The 18,745-nt window shown below is 33.5% G+C and overlaps 1 protein-coding gene across 4 annotated transcripts in view; it reads left to right on the forward strand.

Moving 5' to 3' along the window:
* Positions 1-18,745, forward strand: part of LOC126972987 (insulin gene enhancer protein ISL-1) — a 76,470-nt gene that overhangs the window by 43,549 nt on the left and 14,176 nt on the right. For all 4 annotated transcript variants that reach the window (XM_050820103.1, XM_050820104.1, XM_050820105.1 and 1 more), the window contains exons 2-4: positions 4,730-4,919; positions 15,781-15,911; positions 17,065-17,132. In XM_050820103.1, coding sequence (XP_050676060.1) covers positions 4,730-4,919; positions 15,781-15,911; positions 17,065-17,132 — 389 coding nt within the window. The remainder of the gene's footprint in view (positions 1-4,729; positions 4,920-15,780; positions 15,912-17,064; positions 17,133-18,745) is intronic.

Here is an 18,745-nt window from a genome sequence, read left to right on the forward strand (position 1 = left end):
AAACAATTTCATTACAACAACAGGATGCATATTTTACGAAATAATTCTTGATGATATGAAATATTATTGACAAATTAATAAAAAACATTATTTTATTTATTATATACAGAACAACGTCTGTCGGGTCAACTAGTAGAGAATATATTTCAGCTGTTTATTTGGCTTATGTGACACAACCCTTAGAAAGACAGGCGGACAGTGGCTTACAAAGAGGTGAAAAACCTATTGTTAAACCCTCTTGAAACATCTTTCTGTTGGTTGTAATTCGGGAACATCCAAAAATATTCGTTGACACAAGTGGAAATCGAACTCCCAATCCGTTTCTCGACAATCCAACGACGTAAAATATAAATCAAACACTAAGTAAATTTAAGTAACAACATGTTATTAGACATTATGTTTACTTAACCTTACATGTTCCGCTCTAGTTAAGTTGTTAATCTTTGTAAGAAGTTGAAAGCTACGAAATAATACATTTAAATAAATAAATTTACTCTTTAATATAAAAATACATTTTAGGTAGAAATGTAGAGTCATTATTGAACACTTTACCAGTGGGAGGCTCCTTTGCACAGATTGCAGGAGGCCGGCTAGATTATGGGTACCACAACGCCGCCTATTTCTGCCGTGAAGCAGTAATGTGTAAGCATTATTGTGTTTCGGTATTAATGGCGCCGTAGCTAGTGAAATTACTGGGCAAATGAGAATTGACAACTTATGTCTCAAGGTGACGAGCGCAGTTGCAGTGCCGCTCAGAATTTTTGGGTTTTTCAATAATCCTGAGCGGCACTGAATTGTAATGGGTAAGGCGTATCACCAAGCAATTACCATCAGCTGAACGTCGTGCTCGTCTCGTCCCTTATTTTCATAACAAAATCGACATAATTCGGATGGAATTTTGTTCTACACGGTTCTACAACCGGGTATTTTTCGAGGAACTTCTAGCCTCGTACAGCCACTTTACCGGCTGTAGTTTTAACGAACCGATACTACTTCAGTACGTTCACACTTAGAGCATATCTTCACCCAAAAAAATATTATTACATAAAAAATTTATGCAAGCTTATGAAAAAACCAAATTACATCATCATCTACTTGAGTAAGTTAAAAAATATTTAAATAAATCTTTAAAAAAAAACTCGAGAGTTAATAATAATAATATTGACACACTATTCCATAAATTATCTTGCCCCAAACTAGGCATAGCCTGTAATATGGGTACAAGACAACGATGTATTTAATACAATACTTACTTAAACATACATAAATACATATAAACATCCATGACTCAGAAACATACATTCATATTCATCATATAAATGATTGCACCTACCGGGATTTGAACCCGGGACCTCTAGCTCTGTAGGCAGGGTCAATAATAGTATCTACAGTTGCTGCATCAACATAATCTGTTAACAAACAAATAAGTTCACTGGTTCTTTTAAATTACATCGTATTAGCTTAAAACACGAATTAGGTTATTAGCAAAATAATTACTTCGATTGTTAAAACCGTGGAATCTTGTATCATAAAAATACAGCAGTTATCGTGTTCTTATCTTATTGTTTTATTTTTAAGCTCAAAACAGCATAAAATTAATTAATACTAAAAATTTTGGGCTTCGTTAAAATTTATCTTTGTAAGGATTCCGTAGAGAAGGGGAACTCTATTTCTTAATATGTAAGTATAAATCCCTACTCTATACTATTACTAAAGTAAGTTCGATTTTATATAGGCGACCAGTATTATTCCTATAAACTGCAATATTGACAGCTGAAATTTTGACATGTTGACTTCTAAAATAAAGATTCCTATTGAATCAAAAAAAGTTTATTTTATTAAAGCATTTATTTAAAAAGTACCAAGTATTATGATACGACACGATGGTACAGAACACTCACTCATATTTGAACTGGTTAACTCAAACTGTATAATGAGAACATACAACATATCTTATATATTTGATCGAGCAATTCTTGTATATAAATATTTATATAATCTGAATCTCGGAAACGGCTCCAACGATTTTAATGAAATTTAGTACCTATACAGGTATTTTCGGGGGCGAGAAATCGATCTAGCTAGGTTTCAATGTTAAAAAATGTAGTTTTATCCGTCTTAGAGAAACTGCTACATTAACATTAGAATTCAAAGGTTAATTTCGCCACTATATACAACACTATAATAGCTCAGATGGGACATTGGGTGATCCGGAATGCAGAAGACCCCGGTTCGAATCCAGATGTCCTATTAGTTTTTTTTGTTCCAGTTGTGTACCTTCTTAAAAATCCAATCAAGACGCGGTCGTTCAAGTATAATACTATAATATAATTCGAGTTTCGATCGTCGAGAGTTCGAATTCAAAATATGTACCTAACTGGAATTGTTACTCTTTGGAACTGAGGTATCAAATTGTATATTTTGTATAATTTCTAGAACCTCATTCCAGAAACATAGATGCTATTCGCCCTAAAAATTTCACATAGGTAGCTATATAAAATTATAAAACGTCTGAATCGATTTTGATGTACTATATTCAGTGTTCATATAAGTACACTGAGTGATCTTGTGATCATCTATAGTAATACGTTTGGTAGAGGTGTGATCATTTTTGACCATACCTATTATTAAAATTGGGTACCTATTAACACCCCAAAAAAGCTAATATGTGAATGTATTTTAGTTTTTGTTAAAATTCAGTTTTTTAATTTTTTTTTGTTCAAAGCTTTACATAAAAAGATTTGTAATTAATTTACTTACATTCCATATTATTAATTGAAAAAATGTGTTGCGGTGTTAACGTAGATTAGTGCATGACGAGTTCGAGCATTTTATATATATTATGTTGCATTGGGGAGAGAGGGTTAAAACGCGACTATTTTGCCTCAACCAAAGTGAGTTTGTGGAGTAATAAAGTCTACAGACTTTAATATAATTTTAAGATTATCAAATTAAGTTAGACACTTATGCCATTTTCAAAGAATAGCTTATAATAATAAGTATATATCTCTTTCAACTAAACTCAGGAATTGTCAGGACTTTATTCTTTACAAAAATTCTTTAAACAATCTCTCTTAGGCAGCACAAATATTATGAATAGCGTCTTATAGTTTGACGGCATAGGCGTGAGAGAGGCGGACATATAATTCGTATATAGTAGCGACAAGGACGACAATAGTACACGGGTTCCTACGATGGTAGGCGGGGCTAGAACACGCCCACTGGCTATCGATTTTGTTTCTATAATTTATTCATAATTCTAAAATTTTGTCATCGGTTATGTATTCTTGTAGGTGCTTTGTCGTTGGATCTGTTCTTTTATTTTTTAAACGTTTTTATTAATGACAATACTGACGCGCGATTTGCATTCAGACCAGAAGCTAGATTTTTTATTTCGAAATTCAAAGACCTAGGTATGTGTGATTAACTATCACACAACATAATTTTTTAATATTTTCATACAGACTTTTTTATGGTAGGTAATAAGGGATGAGACGAGAAAGACGTTCAGCTGATGATAATTGGTACATACACCCTTTCCATTACAATTACAGGATTCTTGAAAGACCCAAAAATTATGAGCGTCACTACAATTATTGCGCTTATTACCTTGAGACATTAGATGTAAAGTCTCATTTGCCCAGTAATTTCAGTAGCTACGGCGCCCTTCAGACCGAAACATAGTGTTTAGTATAGACTGAAACAGACCGAACAAGCAGCAATGCTTACGCATTGCTGCTTCACATAATCTAACCGGCATCCTGTGCAAAGGAGCCACCCACAAAGGAGACTCAAATATACATGTACTTGTTATATTACAATAAATACATATTTAATACAATAAAAATTTATAATTGGGGTCAAGTAGCAAGTTTTGCAAGAAATTTCTTGCCTCGCACGTTTTGTGGAATAAATAACCGGCTGCTGTTTTCCCGAACCGATACGACTTTGGGACCTGCAAGAACAGAGCATACTACCAACTTAAAGGCCGGCAACGGATCTCTTGACACCTGTTGTTGCAGATGTTCATGGGCGGTTACCTCAACGCTCCCCATCCCGGAGCCTCTTGCCCGTTTGCCCCTTATATTAAAAAAAAAAAAAACAAATTACTAATGCAACATCTTTGAAGTATGTACATGTAAGTACAATGAGTACCTACTTTGTAAAATATGTCCATTTTTGTGATGATGTTTCACTTCGAGATCTCTTGTCAAACTGTAGAGGGGTTATAGAGAGAGGTTACTTAAGTGTTCGGTGGTTAATTCGTTCAAGGACAATCTCGAACTTTTGAGGTCGTTGATGGAATTATTAACCTAATAAATTTGAACAGGGCTGGAGAAATCAACCTCATCAACATTAAGTCTATAGACACTAAAACAGAATGTTCATCTCAGAGCTTTCGTAGCAAAGATCTGTTTCCGGAGAATATCATAATTTTCCAGCTCTTTGTATACCTTGAGGAGCACCACGGCAGATGCCTATAGGGCAGATTACCTCTATTTTCATCTTGTCACACTTATTGCCTCACGCTACGCCGTAGGATGTGTAACGTAAAGTGCTTCACTTGCTTCAGTCCTCACTATTAAAAATAGCAGTTGGTATGGTATGGTATAATTGACTGCGCGCCTATTTTGCGAGTGTGGGAATATATTTGTTATTCCTGCCACCCGAATTCCTCCAGAAACTTTAGCAGTTTGCTCCTCCAGCACTAATTAATTATTTGTTACAGAAAAACTACGTCTCTCGCTCTGTGTGGGCTGCGGGGGCCAGATCCATGACCAGTACATCCTCAGGGTGGCTCCTGATCTGGAGTGGCACGCTGCCTGCCTCAAATGCCAAGAGTGCCGCCAGTTCCTGGACGAGTCGTGCACGTGTTTCGTGAGAGACGGGAAAACGTATTGCAAGAGGGATTACACTAGGTAACTACTGAAGATATATATAGATAATATCTCACTATGTAATCTGCCATTTTCGACTAGGTATTTGGCGAGAATTATTTAAAAAATTAAAAGACAAAACACGTTTTTTTTTTAATTTCGTATATCCAAATGACTGGCACGTGACATTGTGTCTGGCGAGTTCACATCTCCTGAGGATGCCTCGTGTAGAGGCGAGGCATGTGTAGAATTGTTTAAAGACAAATATGAGCGGAATTAACACTAAAAACAACTCAAAACATTTGGATAATTATCTATTACCGCAAAGTAACGCCAACTTCAATAATATTCTTATAGCTATTGTAAATGTTTTTACTGTTGATGATATTTTTACTTCCAGCATATGGTCCTAAATATACACCATTTTTTTTATTTTAAAGCCCAAAACACTTCTACGATCCATCCTGCTCCAATAGAGCAAATACGGTAATGATAACGAACCATCAAGTGACCAAATCGCTCATTTGTCGACCTCATTCCAAAAAAAAAGCATAAAATATTTCTTCTAACAGATTTTTTGAAAACCATTCCATTTTGCCATCAATAACATTAACCATATTATTCATTTGCATAAACCATGCCAAAAACATCAACTGGCTATTATTGATCTATGATCGATTTCAAAGACAATGACTCACACTTCCGGCAACGGTAAGGCTGGATACACACAATTATTTGCTTACAGACACAATTAGCGTAGACAGACGTCATATACAACGTGCTCTAATAAATCGTTCAAATATTGCATATTAATATTAATACAGATCATGTGCCGGTAAATTTATGAATTACCAATGGATATATAATTAGGTCGGATCATATCTACAGTTAGTATAGCAGTAACTTCCTTGGGCGGTGTTCAATCACATAGGTTCCTTAAAAAAAGCACTTTGAAAAATACTGCGAATTTAAAATCCTGCTTCAGTATTAAATACAGATTCGTATTATCTAGTTTTGAAAAAAATATATTTAGAACTGAATTTTTGTTTGAAGTTTTAAAAATTATAACAATTTTCGTTTAATGTATTAATATAGAGTCATTTTGATATCAGGTGCCCGTTTGCCCAGTGCCTTATACCTACTGGAGCGATTTTATAATTAAATAACTCTGCTTACATTTTAGATAAAACTTTGTTAGTTTCAAAGAACAGCATATTCTGTCCAAACGACATTTGAGCTTTCGTTTCGAAACTCATACTAGTCGTAATACTCTTCATCCATAACAAAAGAAGTAGAACTAATTGCATGTAGCAGAGATTTTCAAAAGCTGTAACTGACACCATAAGTATTTTAGCCACATAACAAGCGGAAAAGTGACAACAAATAGATGTCTATGATCCAAGTTATATATTAAATACAAAGCAAATAATAATATTTTATTTTATCAGTATATTGCAATTGTGCATTCACAATTCATGACATGAAAGTATAGTATATTTTTTTTTATTAATTCGAATCATAAGAGCGCTCATCCAGTGACGCGTATTCTTTCAATAAGTTTGATTTTGCACTGCTCTTTCAGGTACCTTTGTGAATTGAACCCTAGATTTAGACGTTAAGGTATAATTTGCACTAATAGATGTTTATCATGTCGATGTGGATAGCAATTTTAGTGTAAATTTGTATGATATAATGGATCTAGGGTTAATATACATCGATATTGCACATGTCTATATACATTATATAATGAAAATGGTCTTTGTTTGAGGCTCATTCACTCCTAAACCACTGATCGAATTTCAACGTTCCTTTTACGTTCGTTTTAAAATTCGCCCAGCGAAGCGAGCCGGAACGGATAGTTCTGTTGTATGTGTATCAACACTACAACCAACCGAATACATCAGTATTCGGGGTCACTAAGTTACTCCGGCACTCGTAATTTTTTTTAACATAAATATGATCATACAAAAGTCATACCAAATATTGAATTTATCGAAGATCAATCAGCGATTGCCTTAAGTAAAACATCAGAATTATAGTTGCAATATTTAACGAATTATTTATACCTTAAAACAATAGATCAATAAGAATGAAGTCAATACCCTCCAAAGTTAAATATGAACTTCAATAGCATCAACATAATACAGTTAACGCTTACAATTTTAGATCTTACAATTAAACTCTCCAAAAATATTTATAACCCAGCGTCAATCATAATCGCAACGGGCGCCACTTTTTAAACAAACTCGAATATTCCAAAATAGCCATTTGTTTACATTTTCACCCTTCCATCACGACGCTGAAATATAGAATTACACATTAGCAAACACAGCTTAGACTATCCAATTGCACTCACACAATATTCAGCCCTAACCGGTGTAGACAGAGAACATTATTGACGACTGTAGTCTTTGAGCTATTTGGCGGCATCACGGATTGCCTTTGCCGCTTTAAACAGTGATGCGCCGAGAAAAACAAACCGAACTCTATGTATTTTGGCGTCAAAACAAACGTCATATTGACAGCGCGCCGGGCGGTTGGAACCTGATATGTCTATAGTGTGTTTATCCGTCTACGTTATATCGGAAAAGCGGGTCGATTACTCTTGTCCACCTAATGTACTGTCTGTTTTTATTTCCTAATTTAAAACTTTTGTTTATTGAGCGGATTTCTCACGGTGTCATGGTATTTGTGGGTTTGATATTTCATTTCCCGCGTTTATAATAATTTTTTTGTTGACTTATAACAAAATCGGACAGCATCTGCAGTTCAGACATTGCATATTCATGAAGCTTATTTTAAATCGTATATGAACTTAATGGAATTATTTATTTTTATTTATTTAAGTAGCCAACGTGCAAACAATTATCTTAATCTACGGACACTTTTAAAATTCTTATATAATGTTGTACACTCCACTTATACGCTAACTCGACATGCTTAATAGGTATAGTATAAATTCTTTGTTTACAATTTAAAGCAATTTTAATAATTTTGAAAAATATAGCATAAATAAAGCCACAAGCAAAAGGCTGATAAAAAATAATAAGGTACTCACATAATAAACAAGGAAAACAAAAGAAAAAACAATACTAACCATCTTGTAGTACTTTTATTTTTATAATCAAGATGATGATAGGATTGATCTCATTTTAAAGTGTTCCCAAACTGGATTCTACTAAATAACACATATTAAACAATCTTAATGACGGGATCTAAGTTGATGCCTAAATATAAAAATGTACGAACTACGTATACGACTTTCTTGAAGGTGGACATGAAAACGAGTCCTCTTCATTCCAGTAATATTTAAGAAGTAAGTAGTTCTTCGGGCAGCACACATAGTTCGACAGACAGATGGCCGTTGGGGCAGTGAAGTCCTCGATTGGCGACCACGTACCGGAAGACGCAGCGTTGGTAGGCCCCCCACAAGATAGACCGACGATCTGGACAAGATCACCGGAATACGTTGATTGAGGGCAGCGCAGGACCGATCGCCGTGGAAATCTTTAAGTAGGCATTTGTCCAGCAGTGGACGTCTTCCGGCTGATGATGATGTTGAAGTAGTTCTTGTTCTCATTTATAAATGTAATAAGAAGCTAGGTATTCTACCATATTTGAGATGCATGACTAATGGCTACCGAAGATGTGCCCTGACTGACAAAATAAATCTTTGAAAGTATGCCAGAAAAGGAAACAGACAAGTATGTTGAACATCAGATTAAAGGAAAAACTTATATTATTACTACAAGGACAGCCGTCGAAGACTGTGAGTGACGTCATATGCTGTGACGAAATTAAAAGGGACGAAAAAAGCCCAATGGTTTACTGAGTGTAATCCTCGCGTCAGAAAAAGCAGACGTGGAATACATTGAAAAAGATGAAAGGATGAAATTTGTGACAGGACATGGAAAAAGAAATACGAGAGACAAAGTATTGTATGAAACTATCCGCAAAATATTTGATTAATAATTGTACCCAAAATCCTCAATAATAATATCGATAATTCCGAACAACTTTATAAAATATATTTCAGTACTTTCGATATTTCCCCGTAAACTTATTTCAAAATACATTGAACAGAACGCCAATAAAATGTAATTTAGGACTGAACTCTCCACTTATCAGAGCTGAACACAACATGCTTATCAGAAAATACTCAAATGTATACAGGATTCTCTTGGCTCACTTAAAATTAAAATACTTACACGCCTACTTTGAACTTAAAATACTGACTACACCAAGTAACATTAATTTTTAACTGTAACTTAAATTTCTATCTACTTAATTATAATACTAAATACACTAACTTTAAATTAATGTTGGTCAATGCTGGGCATTTCTGTAAGTAATGTTAACTTTATGTTTGTAATTGTTGCAATACTTTTTCAGTTGAAATGCCCAATAAAGAAAAAATTGACGAAGGCATTTTGTCACATGCAATTAAAAATATTATAATTAATACCTACGCTTTTAAATGAGATCCTGTTCTTTGTAACGTCGGTCAAAAATAAGCTTTACACCGATTGCATAGTACGAAATATGTCAATATTAAAATAAGATTCTACAATGCGAACCGTATTTGAGCCTAATAATCAAAGCAGTAAAGTACATTTCATATCAACGGTAATATGAACGAAATTACCCCTTCTGTAAGGAAATACCTGACTGTGTGTTTACATTAATGCGAGAGTATCGTATGTCTGTTTCTGTAAACATCCGAACATTAGCATTTTTAATAATAAAATCGTCGGCAGAGGAAGGACGTGTCAATTATTGGTATTAATTGATTTATTTTTAATTATTACAATGTTTCCTGACAGAACGTTGATCTTGCAAGAAATATGTCCGAAATACTTTTGAGTTAAAGTTATCTTCTTGATAGGAAACCGTACATGTTCGGAAGTGTGAGCAACTTTCTTCGTCCGGGTAAGTACTGTCATTTCACAAATTCGATGGTGTACCATTGGGAAAACTCTTCGCATATGTTTCTCGATACACAGTGGCGTCTATACATAAGTAAGTTGAAGATATGCAAACTTTTATGCAAACACTGTTTATGCTTCTGTCTGTAGCACGCCGTAGCTAATGAAACTACCCAGTAATGAGACTTCATCTTATATCTCAAAGTGATGGGCACAGTTACGGTGCCGTTTCGAATTTTCAGTTCAATCAAGAATCCAGCGCCTACTTGTGCCGTGAAGTAGTAATGTGTAAGCATTATTGTTTCGTTCTGAAGGGCACCGTAGCTAGTAAAATAACTTTTCAAATGAGACTTAACATCTTATGTCTCGAGGTGACGAGCGCTACTGTATTGCCGCACAGAATTTTTGTTTTTTTCAAGAATCCTGAGCGGCACTGCATTGTAATGGGCAGGGCGTATCAAATACCATCAACTGAACGTACTGCTCGTCTCGTCCCTAATTTCATAAACAAAACCCTCAGCGGCACTGCGTGGTAATGGCAGGGCGTATTACACGTATCTTTTATAAATTTTTAAATAGCTCCTTTTGATACTAGGAGATACTTACCTATACATATTAAGAGTTGAACAAGCGATTCATCATGAGCTTAGCGGTTAGAGCGCTAGGGGCGTAATCTCCAGATCAAATGGCGGATTATCTAAAAAAAATGTAAAAAATTGAATTTGAGTATCTAGTTTTATTTTTAAAATGATCACCGAATTTGAAAAATGTACAAATAATTTAAGTAATCACAACCATCAGATAAGCCATGCCGCGTACAAATACGGATTGATTATTGATTATATCGATCTTTTGATATTATTTACATCGAAACGATAATAAAAACAATTGATCATTATCAAACTATCTGCGATTTGTAGCATTAAAACATTATTTATGCTATCGTCCGGCTTAATTCAACAAAAAATAGGAAATTAGACTTAAAATATATTACCGATATCATCCTCAACATCTGGATGTATAGCGTTCTTTTCCAGTGCGGTTTCCAAGGAGCTTTCTTCAACGTACTACAACGCTATGAGCTCACTTGTGCGGTGTTTCCGGGACGATACGACATGGGTACCTTCAAAAAAAGTGCGTACACCTTCCTTAAAGGCCGGAAACACTCCTGTGATTTTTCTGGTGTTGCAAGAGAATGTAGGCGGCGGTGATCACTTAACACCAGGTATGCTCGTTTGTCATTGTTTTGTTTTAACAGCTCGATGATGCGTGACCACTTTTGACATGTTAATGTATTCGTTACCTACTGGTTTAATATTCAAAATACTAAGGAGTTAAATGCACAGCGTGGCTTACTGCTTACGACTTGTTAATCAAAATCGGCTACAGTGTCACAAAAGAAATGATTTCTATCTTGCTGTATCTGCGTTTAATATATTTCTCTCTCTCGTAGGTACTCGTGTTTATCTATGCTCGAGTACATTTTATAGTCTATATCTAACGGCCGTTCCCAATATACTATCTACAGATAGAGATAAATTACTACAATTTACAATTTGTAGATTGTAATTCGCTGTCAGTAATTAGCTGTCAATAATCTGAAGCTGTCCCAATATACTCGATAAGTCATTCTTATCGCTTCTATCGCTGGTAAGCTATACGTCGTCCCATTGATAGACAGCATGTACGGATAAGGTGATTTACCGTCGATAAGTTTATTGGGACAGAAAAGTCATCGATAGTTATGATTTTTATCACAAATAGGCAAGAACCGGATATAGACTGAATATTGGGAACGGCCGTAAGTCTATGGGGAAATTGGCAGTTTTCTCGGTTGTTTTTTTGTGACTCTGTGACAAAGAGGATGTAAAAACTACGCAATAAGGGGCGAGACTGTATAAGTAAAAATTGAAATTTAATTTAGTATGAAACGTGCGGTAATGCGACATAAGTTTTGTATAATAATATGGAGACGAAGTATAATCCGGCTAAGTTTGAAAGCGAACAGTTGCTTAAAACGTAGTGGATTTCAGCAATGACTACACGTTTCATACCTTAGATTCCTCAGAATATGAGTTAATATTCTAAGTTTCATACAACCGCTGTTCTGTACGAATATGGCAAACAATAAAAACCTGATTACAAAGACTTCGTTGTTCATCTAATATTTAAACAGATGATTTTTTTTTTTCAAATATATGCTTTACATACCGTTTTACCCAATTAAAACCAAAAACCATGATGATAAAAATGTTTCTTTTACAAAAATATTTAAAAAGTACCAAAGCAGTCCAATACACATTATGTTTTGTAAGGAACCATTCATGTACCAGTCAGAGTCACACTTGGCCGGATTTTTTATACTTTTTAATGCGACTGAGACTCATGTTAAAGAGCTGTAGTGCAATGCAGCAGCTGTGACGTACGGATTAGACATTTCGGTCAATAAAATCGGCAGTGTTTGCAGGTTCGTTCCTCACTGTGTCTAATAAGTAAATTCCGAACGGGCTGCAGACGCCGTTGCCCTGGTTGCACGCTCATTAACAATTAAAATCCCCGAGGGGCATCACTTTACATACATTCTTTAAAATATAATATAAAATACAAAAACTGTAAGCTTAGAAGAGTGGCAATGAGTTCCTTGCCACATCTTCTCATTAAAACTCAACTTTTTCGAAGTGGTAGTAAAATCTTTGACATTCATACGTATAATTTTATTTATTATTAATACTCAATGGTTTTTCTTTCATTATTTCTTACACAACTAAGCAGAAAACTCGATAAAGGTACGTTTACCAAAAATCAGTTAAAATACCTTCGGTCGTCACAAATCGCTTTTGCTTAAAATAAACTTCGAACGAAAACTTCGTAAAGCGTAAAAAGGGGAAAACGGTGAAAACCCTGAAATCCCTAAGTACATTTTGAAACCCACCCTTCGGGGGTTATTGACCGACACTTAGTTCCTCCCTTCAATTTCGCTAAAAGCATCGTCTATACGTAACTAGGTGTGTGTATAAGGGTCTTTATTTGTGTTGATTTTGGTACCGACTTTCGTTCTATACCTTCTTGAATTCCGCTAGTCTTGCCTGTAGGTAACTTTTAAACAAGATTTGTACGAATACTTTAACTGGCTTCAGATTAAATTTATGATATTTCAGAATTGATAAGTTATGTCATTTTGCCCATATTTTCACACTGTATATATAATTTAGTGTGAAGCTCTTTTGCAGGATGCCGGCTAGATTATGGGTACCACAACGGCGCCTATTCTGCCGTAAAACAGTAATGTGTTTCAGTCTGAAGGGCGTCGTAGCTAGTGAAATTACTAGGCAAATGATACTTAACATCTTATTTTTTTTTAAGAATCCGGAGCGGCACTGTATTGTGATAAAACAACGTCCTGCATGTCTTTTATAGTCATAAAAAAAAATCTTCGATACGCGGCCGAAACACAAAACTATCTTGTAATTACCAAATTATCACTTGAAAATATTGCACAGATAATTTATACTCGAGTCCTCCATTAGCTCACCAGTAGTAACAACAAGGTATATTTGCAGAACATATCTAATTACTGAGAGTGAACATCTGTCAGCCTGTGACAAAGAGCAGCTGTAACGTGGACCACACACTTAGAAACAAAACTCTTTCAATTGGATTAGAGTTAATAATAATATACTGACTGGAATATAAAAATGTACAACTATTTACTGGGTCCGCTGATAATGTAAAATAAATAGTAGTTAAAAAAACTAAAAAAACACGCTCTTTACATAAAACCGTACTAAAAAATATAAAATATTTCCTTAGAATTTTTTTAGTTTGGTTTATTTATAAAAGCGTGTTTTTCAGTTTTTTTAAACTATTATTTGTAGTGTTAAATAAAAGATTCTCTTCGGTTTTCGAAAGTTTCTTAATATTAGATAAATCGGTTAAAGATAATGGTCGAAATTTAAAATTAACATCAATTCCTGCCTTATAGACGATGATGAAAAATATATAAATCAACAAAAATCTCATTTTAAATTGCAAATTTAAAAATGGAATATATTTATATTTTAATTAATTGTCATCGGTCCCCGATAAATCAAAGATGTTTGAACGAAATCTGGCTGTTTAAAGTGGGTCAAAATCGCGCCCAAATGAGTCGGTGACAAACAAACATACATACAGGTGAAGCTAATAAAAAGCCTGTAATAATGCCTTTTTTGTCCGTTACTATGACAATTTACACAATACAAAACATAATTACAATAGCTTAGGTTATATCAGAAATGACCAGAAATAGATCAGAAAATGACATATGTAGCCGCAATACACAATGTACAGAAATACATTGTAGAGAAATCTGTAATAACACTTCCCTATATATATATATATATATATATACAAGGAATAAAACCGTAAGCGTATCTTATTTATCTAAAAAAAACAATGAAATATAGAAAAGAAAGGATTGTGTGGTTTTCTGAAACTACGGTAGAAGTGAAACTTTTTTTCACATTATAGACATTTAACTAAAAATAGCGTGGAGCACTGGCACAAATGAGTAATAGTCTATACACTACACGGTCAGCTGCTGCGAACTATAGGCGACACCCGACCGTCACGCGACATGCAACACACAGACGAAAAAGTTTGAGACGATGTTATAAAAGCTGCACTCTAAAAAATTTTATAAATGCTTTATTTATTTTTGAGACTAAAATAGTTTTAAGAATTGTGTTTTGCTCGTTAATCTTAGAAGTGACTGTACCAGTTTATTCCTATTATAGTTCGAATGTTAGTATCAATATGAATATAATATAATAAGAAGGATTATAAATAATTTTATGATAAAAATATAGTAAGTATTACAAGAAAATATAGTAATCCACAACATCTACATGTAGACAACTGAAAATTAAATATTAGTGATTCATACTAATGTATAAGCCCAGATAATTTCTTTTTTTGCTTTTATGACGAAGATTGTGAATGTAACAAGATATTTTCCATTTTGTACCCAAAATTGTTCTAAATATATAATATGATTTATGTGCTAAATTAAATTCACTTTACCTTGAAATAATCTCGTAAAATATTTTAATTAATATAAATAAAGTGTAATTTACATCACACAGTAATGATAGTGTACAGAAAATCACAGTTTATTTTGTTTACATGGATTGAAATGTTTATTTTATTACCTTTCGATATCGATTTCTTTAGATTCTCGTTTTAAATGTGTAACTGATGTAATAAGAAATCGATAATTGTTATTTGCAAGACTTAATAACTTGTTGAATCAAAATACTCCAGTATTATTTAAAAGGTCTTTTTTGTGTTTGAAAATTACATTTTTTTATCCGTTGATTTCTTGGATAAAGAATATATATTTCAGACTAAGATTGTTATGTTTTTTTCAAAGTCAATGAACAGAAGAGTAAATATGAGTATATGTACTAGTGTTAGGCTTCTTTGCAAAGCCTCTTGATCCTCTTCTTCCATAATAATGTTTGTTAACTATTTACTGTAGAAGCCTGGGGAAATAGCTCGCTATATCAAGTAGCTTATTGTTTTTCTCTATACTCTCTTCTTTATCTGATTTCTTTCAATTCTCATTTTAAATGGGTAACAGTTGTAATAGGAAATCGATAATTGTTATTTGCAAGACTTAATAACTTGTTGAATACCCCAGCAATACTTATTTGAAAGGTCTTTTTGTGTTTCAAATATACTATATATATTTTTGTGTATAAAATATTAATTTCTGATTAAGATTGTTTTTTTCTACTAAGGCAATGAACAGAAGAGTAAATATGAGTATATGTACTAGTGTAAGGCTTCTTTGTAAAGCCTTTTGGTCCTCCTCTTCCATAATAATGTTTGTTAACTATTTACTGTAGAAGCCTTGGGAAATAGCTCGATATAACATGTAGCGCTAAATATTATTGCTAAGTCTGTGTAAGGCTAAACCTTTTTTCATTTGTCACCAGGTTATTTGGAACAAAATGTGACAAATGCGGAGCGTCTTTTAGTAAGAATGACTTCGTGATGCGAGCGAAAACGAAGATATACCACATAGACTGCTTCCGATGCTGCGCTTGTGCGAGGCAACTTATACCTGGTAACTTGGGTTTGTTATATTAAAATCTTAATGTATGTTTGTTATGGTTAATACATATTACAATAAATCATGTGCAGAAATAAAAAAATATACACTAGAACAATTAACCTAAAACTAAAAACCTTAAAAAATATAATTACTATCACATTTTTTCAGTTCGGTCGCGCAGCAAAATCCCTATCCCCTCCAAGCCTGCCGTAAGGAACTTCGTTCCAATAATATAATAATTAAATCATATTATTAAAAGGAGTCCCTTTAGGCAAGTTTCCGAAGATACTGGCAGCGTTCCTCCATGAATACCTAGACTAAGTCTTTGTCTGAGTTAGCTGCCAGCTCTTCGGTCTCCTGTAATGTCAACTAACCTTCATGCTATTTCATTAAAAAGCCTTATAGCCATAGGACCCCATGGACCAAGGGTCTCGACCCCGAATGGGACAAAATCATATTCGGAGCCTATACCCCTTGTCTTTGCATGCTTTAGCTTTACAGACGAAAAAATTAAATTATATGATACAAATAATGAAAATTATAATTTAAAATCTAAATAATATGGCCGTGTTCAACAAGACGCCTCACATGTAACTTATAGACCACCAGCGAGTAAGTAGTGATTTAGTATTAATAATAACGACGGAAGTTAAAGAACACGTAAACATTATGAATGTCAGTATTAGTAACTGCGGAAACTCTTTGACAACCTCCAAATACACCAAAAAAAATATTTCATTTTATCAGTAGGTATGTTTTTAATAAAGTAGTACATAGAATAATGAAAAAGTCTCATACCTAAGAAGAACGGGCTAAGGAAACTCAGCGGGATTTTTTTAATAAAATTTCCTCACAATATAATTCTTACAATAAAATTTATTATTAAATAGCCTGATGGCGGCCGCTCCATTCCCAATTTATGTCATAGTACCTACTCTTTATCACACAAAAGTTTTTTAATAATTCTATTGAATTTCGTAACATATTAATTGTTTTGTTCATTTTTGGGATAATATTGTAAAAGCATTTATATATTTCCCAACAAAAGACTCACAAACTCGACTTAGCCGAATAGTAGGCATAGCAAGTTTATGTTTGCTCCTGGTGTTAACATAATGATTAACAAGATTCGTGGTCAAAATTGATAATTGGTTGTACTTTTCAGGTGACGAATTTGCATTGCGGGAAGGCGGCGCGCTATATTGTAGAGAAGACCATGATGTATTAGAAAAGGTAAACTTTAGCATGTTTCATCACTATTTTTAAATTTATAAGAACACCAAATAACTGCTGAATTAAACAAAAGTCAATGTTTTTACTGCCCACACACACACACACACACTTAGTAATTTGGTTTTATTAAATAGAATGTAAATATTAACTATTTCTTAAAAAACTTATTAAGCACTTTTAATTCAGTCGTTAATTTATATATCTATTTCAATTTTAACTCTGATATTTACGTTTAACTATTTATTAAAATTAAAAATAACACAGAGGTACACTGAACAACTTCACACTCGTTGACATTTAACAAAACCTTTTAATTAAATTAATTTTAATTAAATCAGCAAATTCTACATGTTTTCTACATTGCCTTACGTTAAATAAATATCCATTATCTGTTTATTTCGTACCTTAAAAATAAAATCCATAAAAAACCATTTAAAATACGGGAACCAAACAACAAAGGTAAACTTGCACGTAGGTGAGGACTTTTTTAGTTTAGTAAATTTAATTTTTATTCATAAATTTAACACCAGAAAATAAATTTGTTTAGTCAAAACCATTCAAAATTGGCGAATTGCTTGATTTAAAATTCAATCGTTTATTCTTAACAAAGGTACAACAATCAATGGAATGCCGTTACAAGATTAAAAATATACTTAAATATTTTTTGTGATTCTCTTATTTGTAAGTATAATCAGGCATGCCAACATGCTAATATATTCATTTGAAGTATAAAAAACATTACGGTAGGTATATGATTTTGACAATAAATGAGTCACAAATTTAGGTGTCCCTGCACGAGCCTAGTCATCATAAGCCCCGAACGCAAACTCATCTTAAGGAAATTGGCCATTGAATATTAGTTAAGAATATTCAGTTAGAAGTTTCATTCTCAAAATTTATTTCTTGAAATAAAATCCCACTCCTAGTCGTTTGAAGAAATATTTTTCACATTGTAGCTTCTTCGATTAACGGGAGTGTAACACATTTTAATAAATTAATACTTTTTAAAGGATTAAAACACACTTTCAGATATTCTCGACTCCTGTCAACCGCAGTGCCCCTCGTGCTCTGCAAATGTCACGAAACGTTAGGTTAAATAAAATTATAACGCAAAAACGTATCTAATGTAAATACATTTACAATTACAACTGCGTTTAAATCCCATATATTTTTATTTCTATACTCAAATAGAGAAATCTAACAATATCATACAGATTTACAGCATCAGAAAAGATCTTTAAGACTATTTGAGATACTTGAGTTAAGGGCAGTGCAGGGCAAAAATTGAATGAATAAAATAGTTTTGCTACAGATGTTATCGATAATACAATTGATTGGAAATAGTATAATCATGATATTAAATGATTAATTATAGGATAATTAGCTGATTATTTGGCCACCAATTTTCTGTAGAACTTACGGGTAACTACTGAAGTGTTTATTGTTTTGCATGTTTAACAGTGAAGCGAACGTTACTAGAAGATAGGTAAGGCTCTTTTGCTTCTTCTACAGTTGTAAAATAATTTAGCAAAAGAGAAATTCCCGTTGCGCCCGTACTTTAGAGACGTGACCATTTCTCTTCTTAGTGGATTTTCCATTTCTTTTAGATTTCA

The sequence above is a fragment of the Leptidea sinapis genome, chromosome 28 (genome assembly GCF_905404315.1).
Source record: "Leptidea sinapis chromosome 28, ilLepSina1.1, whole genome shotgun sequence".
NCBI lineage: Eukaryota > Metazoa > Arthropoda > Insecta > Lepidoptera > Pieridae > Leptidea > Leptidea sinapis.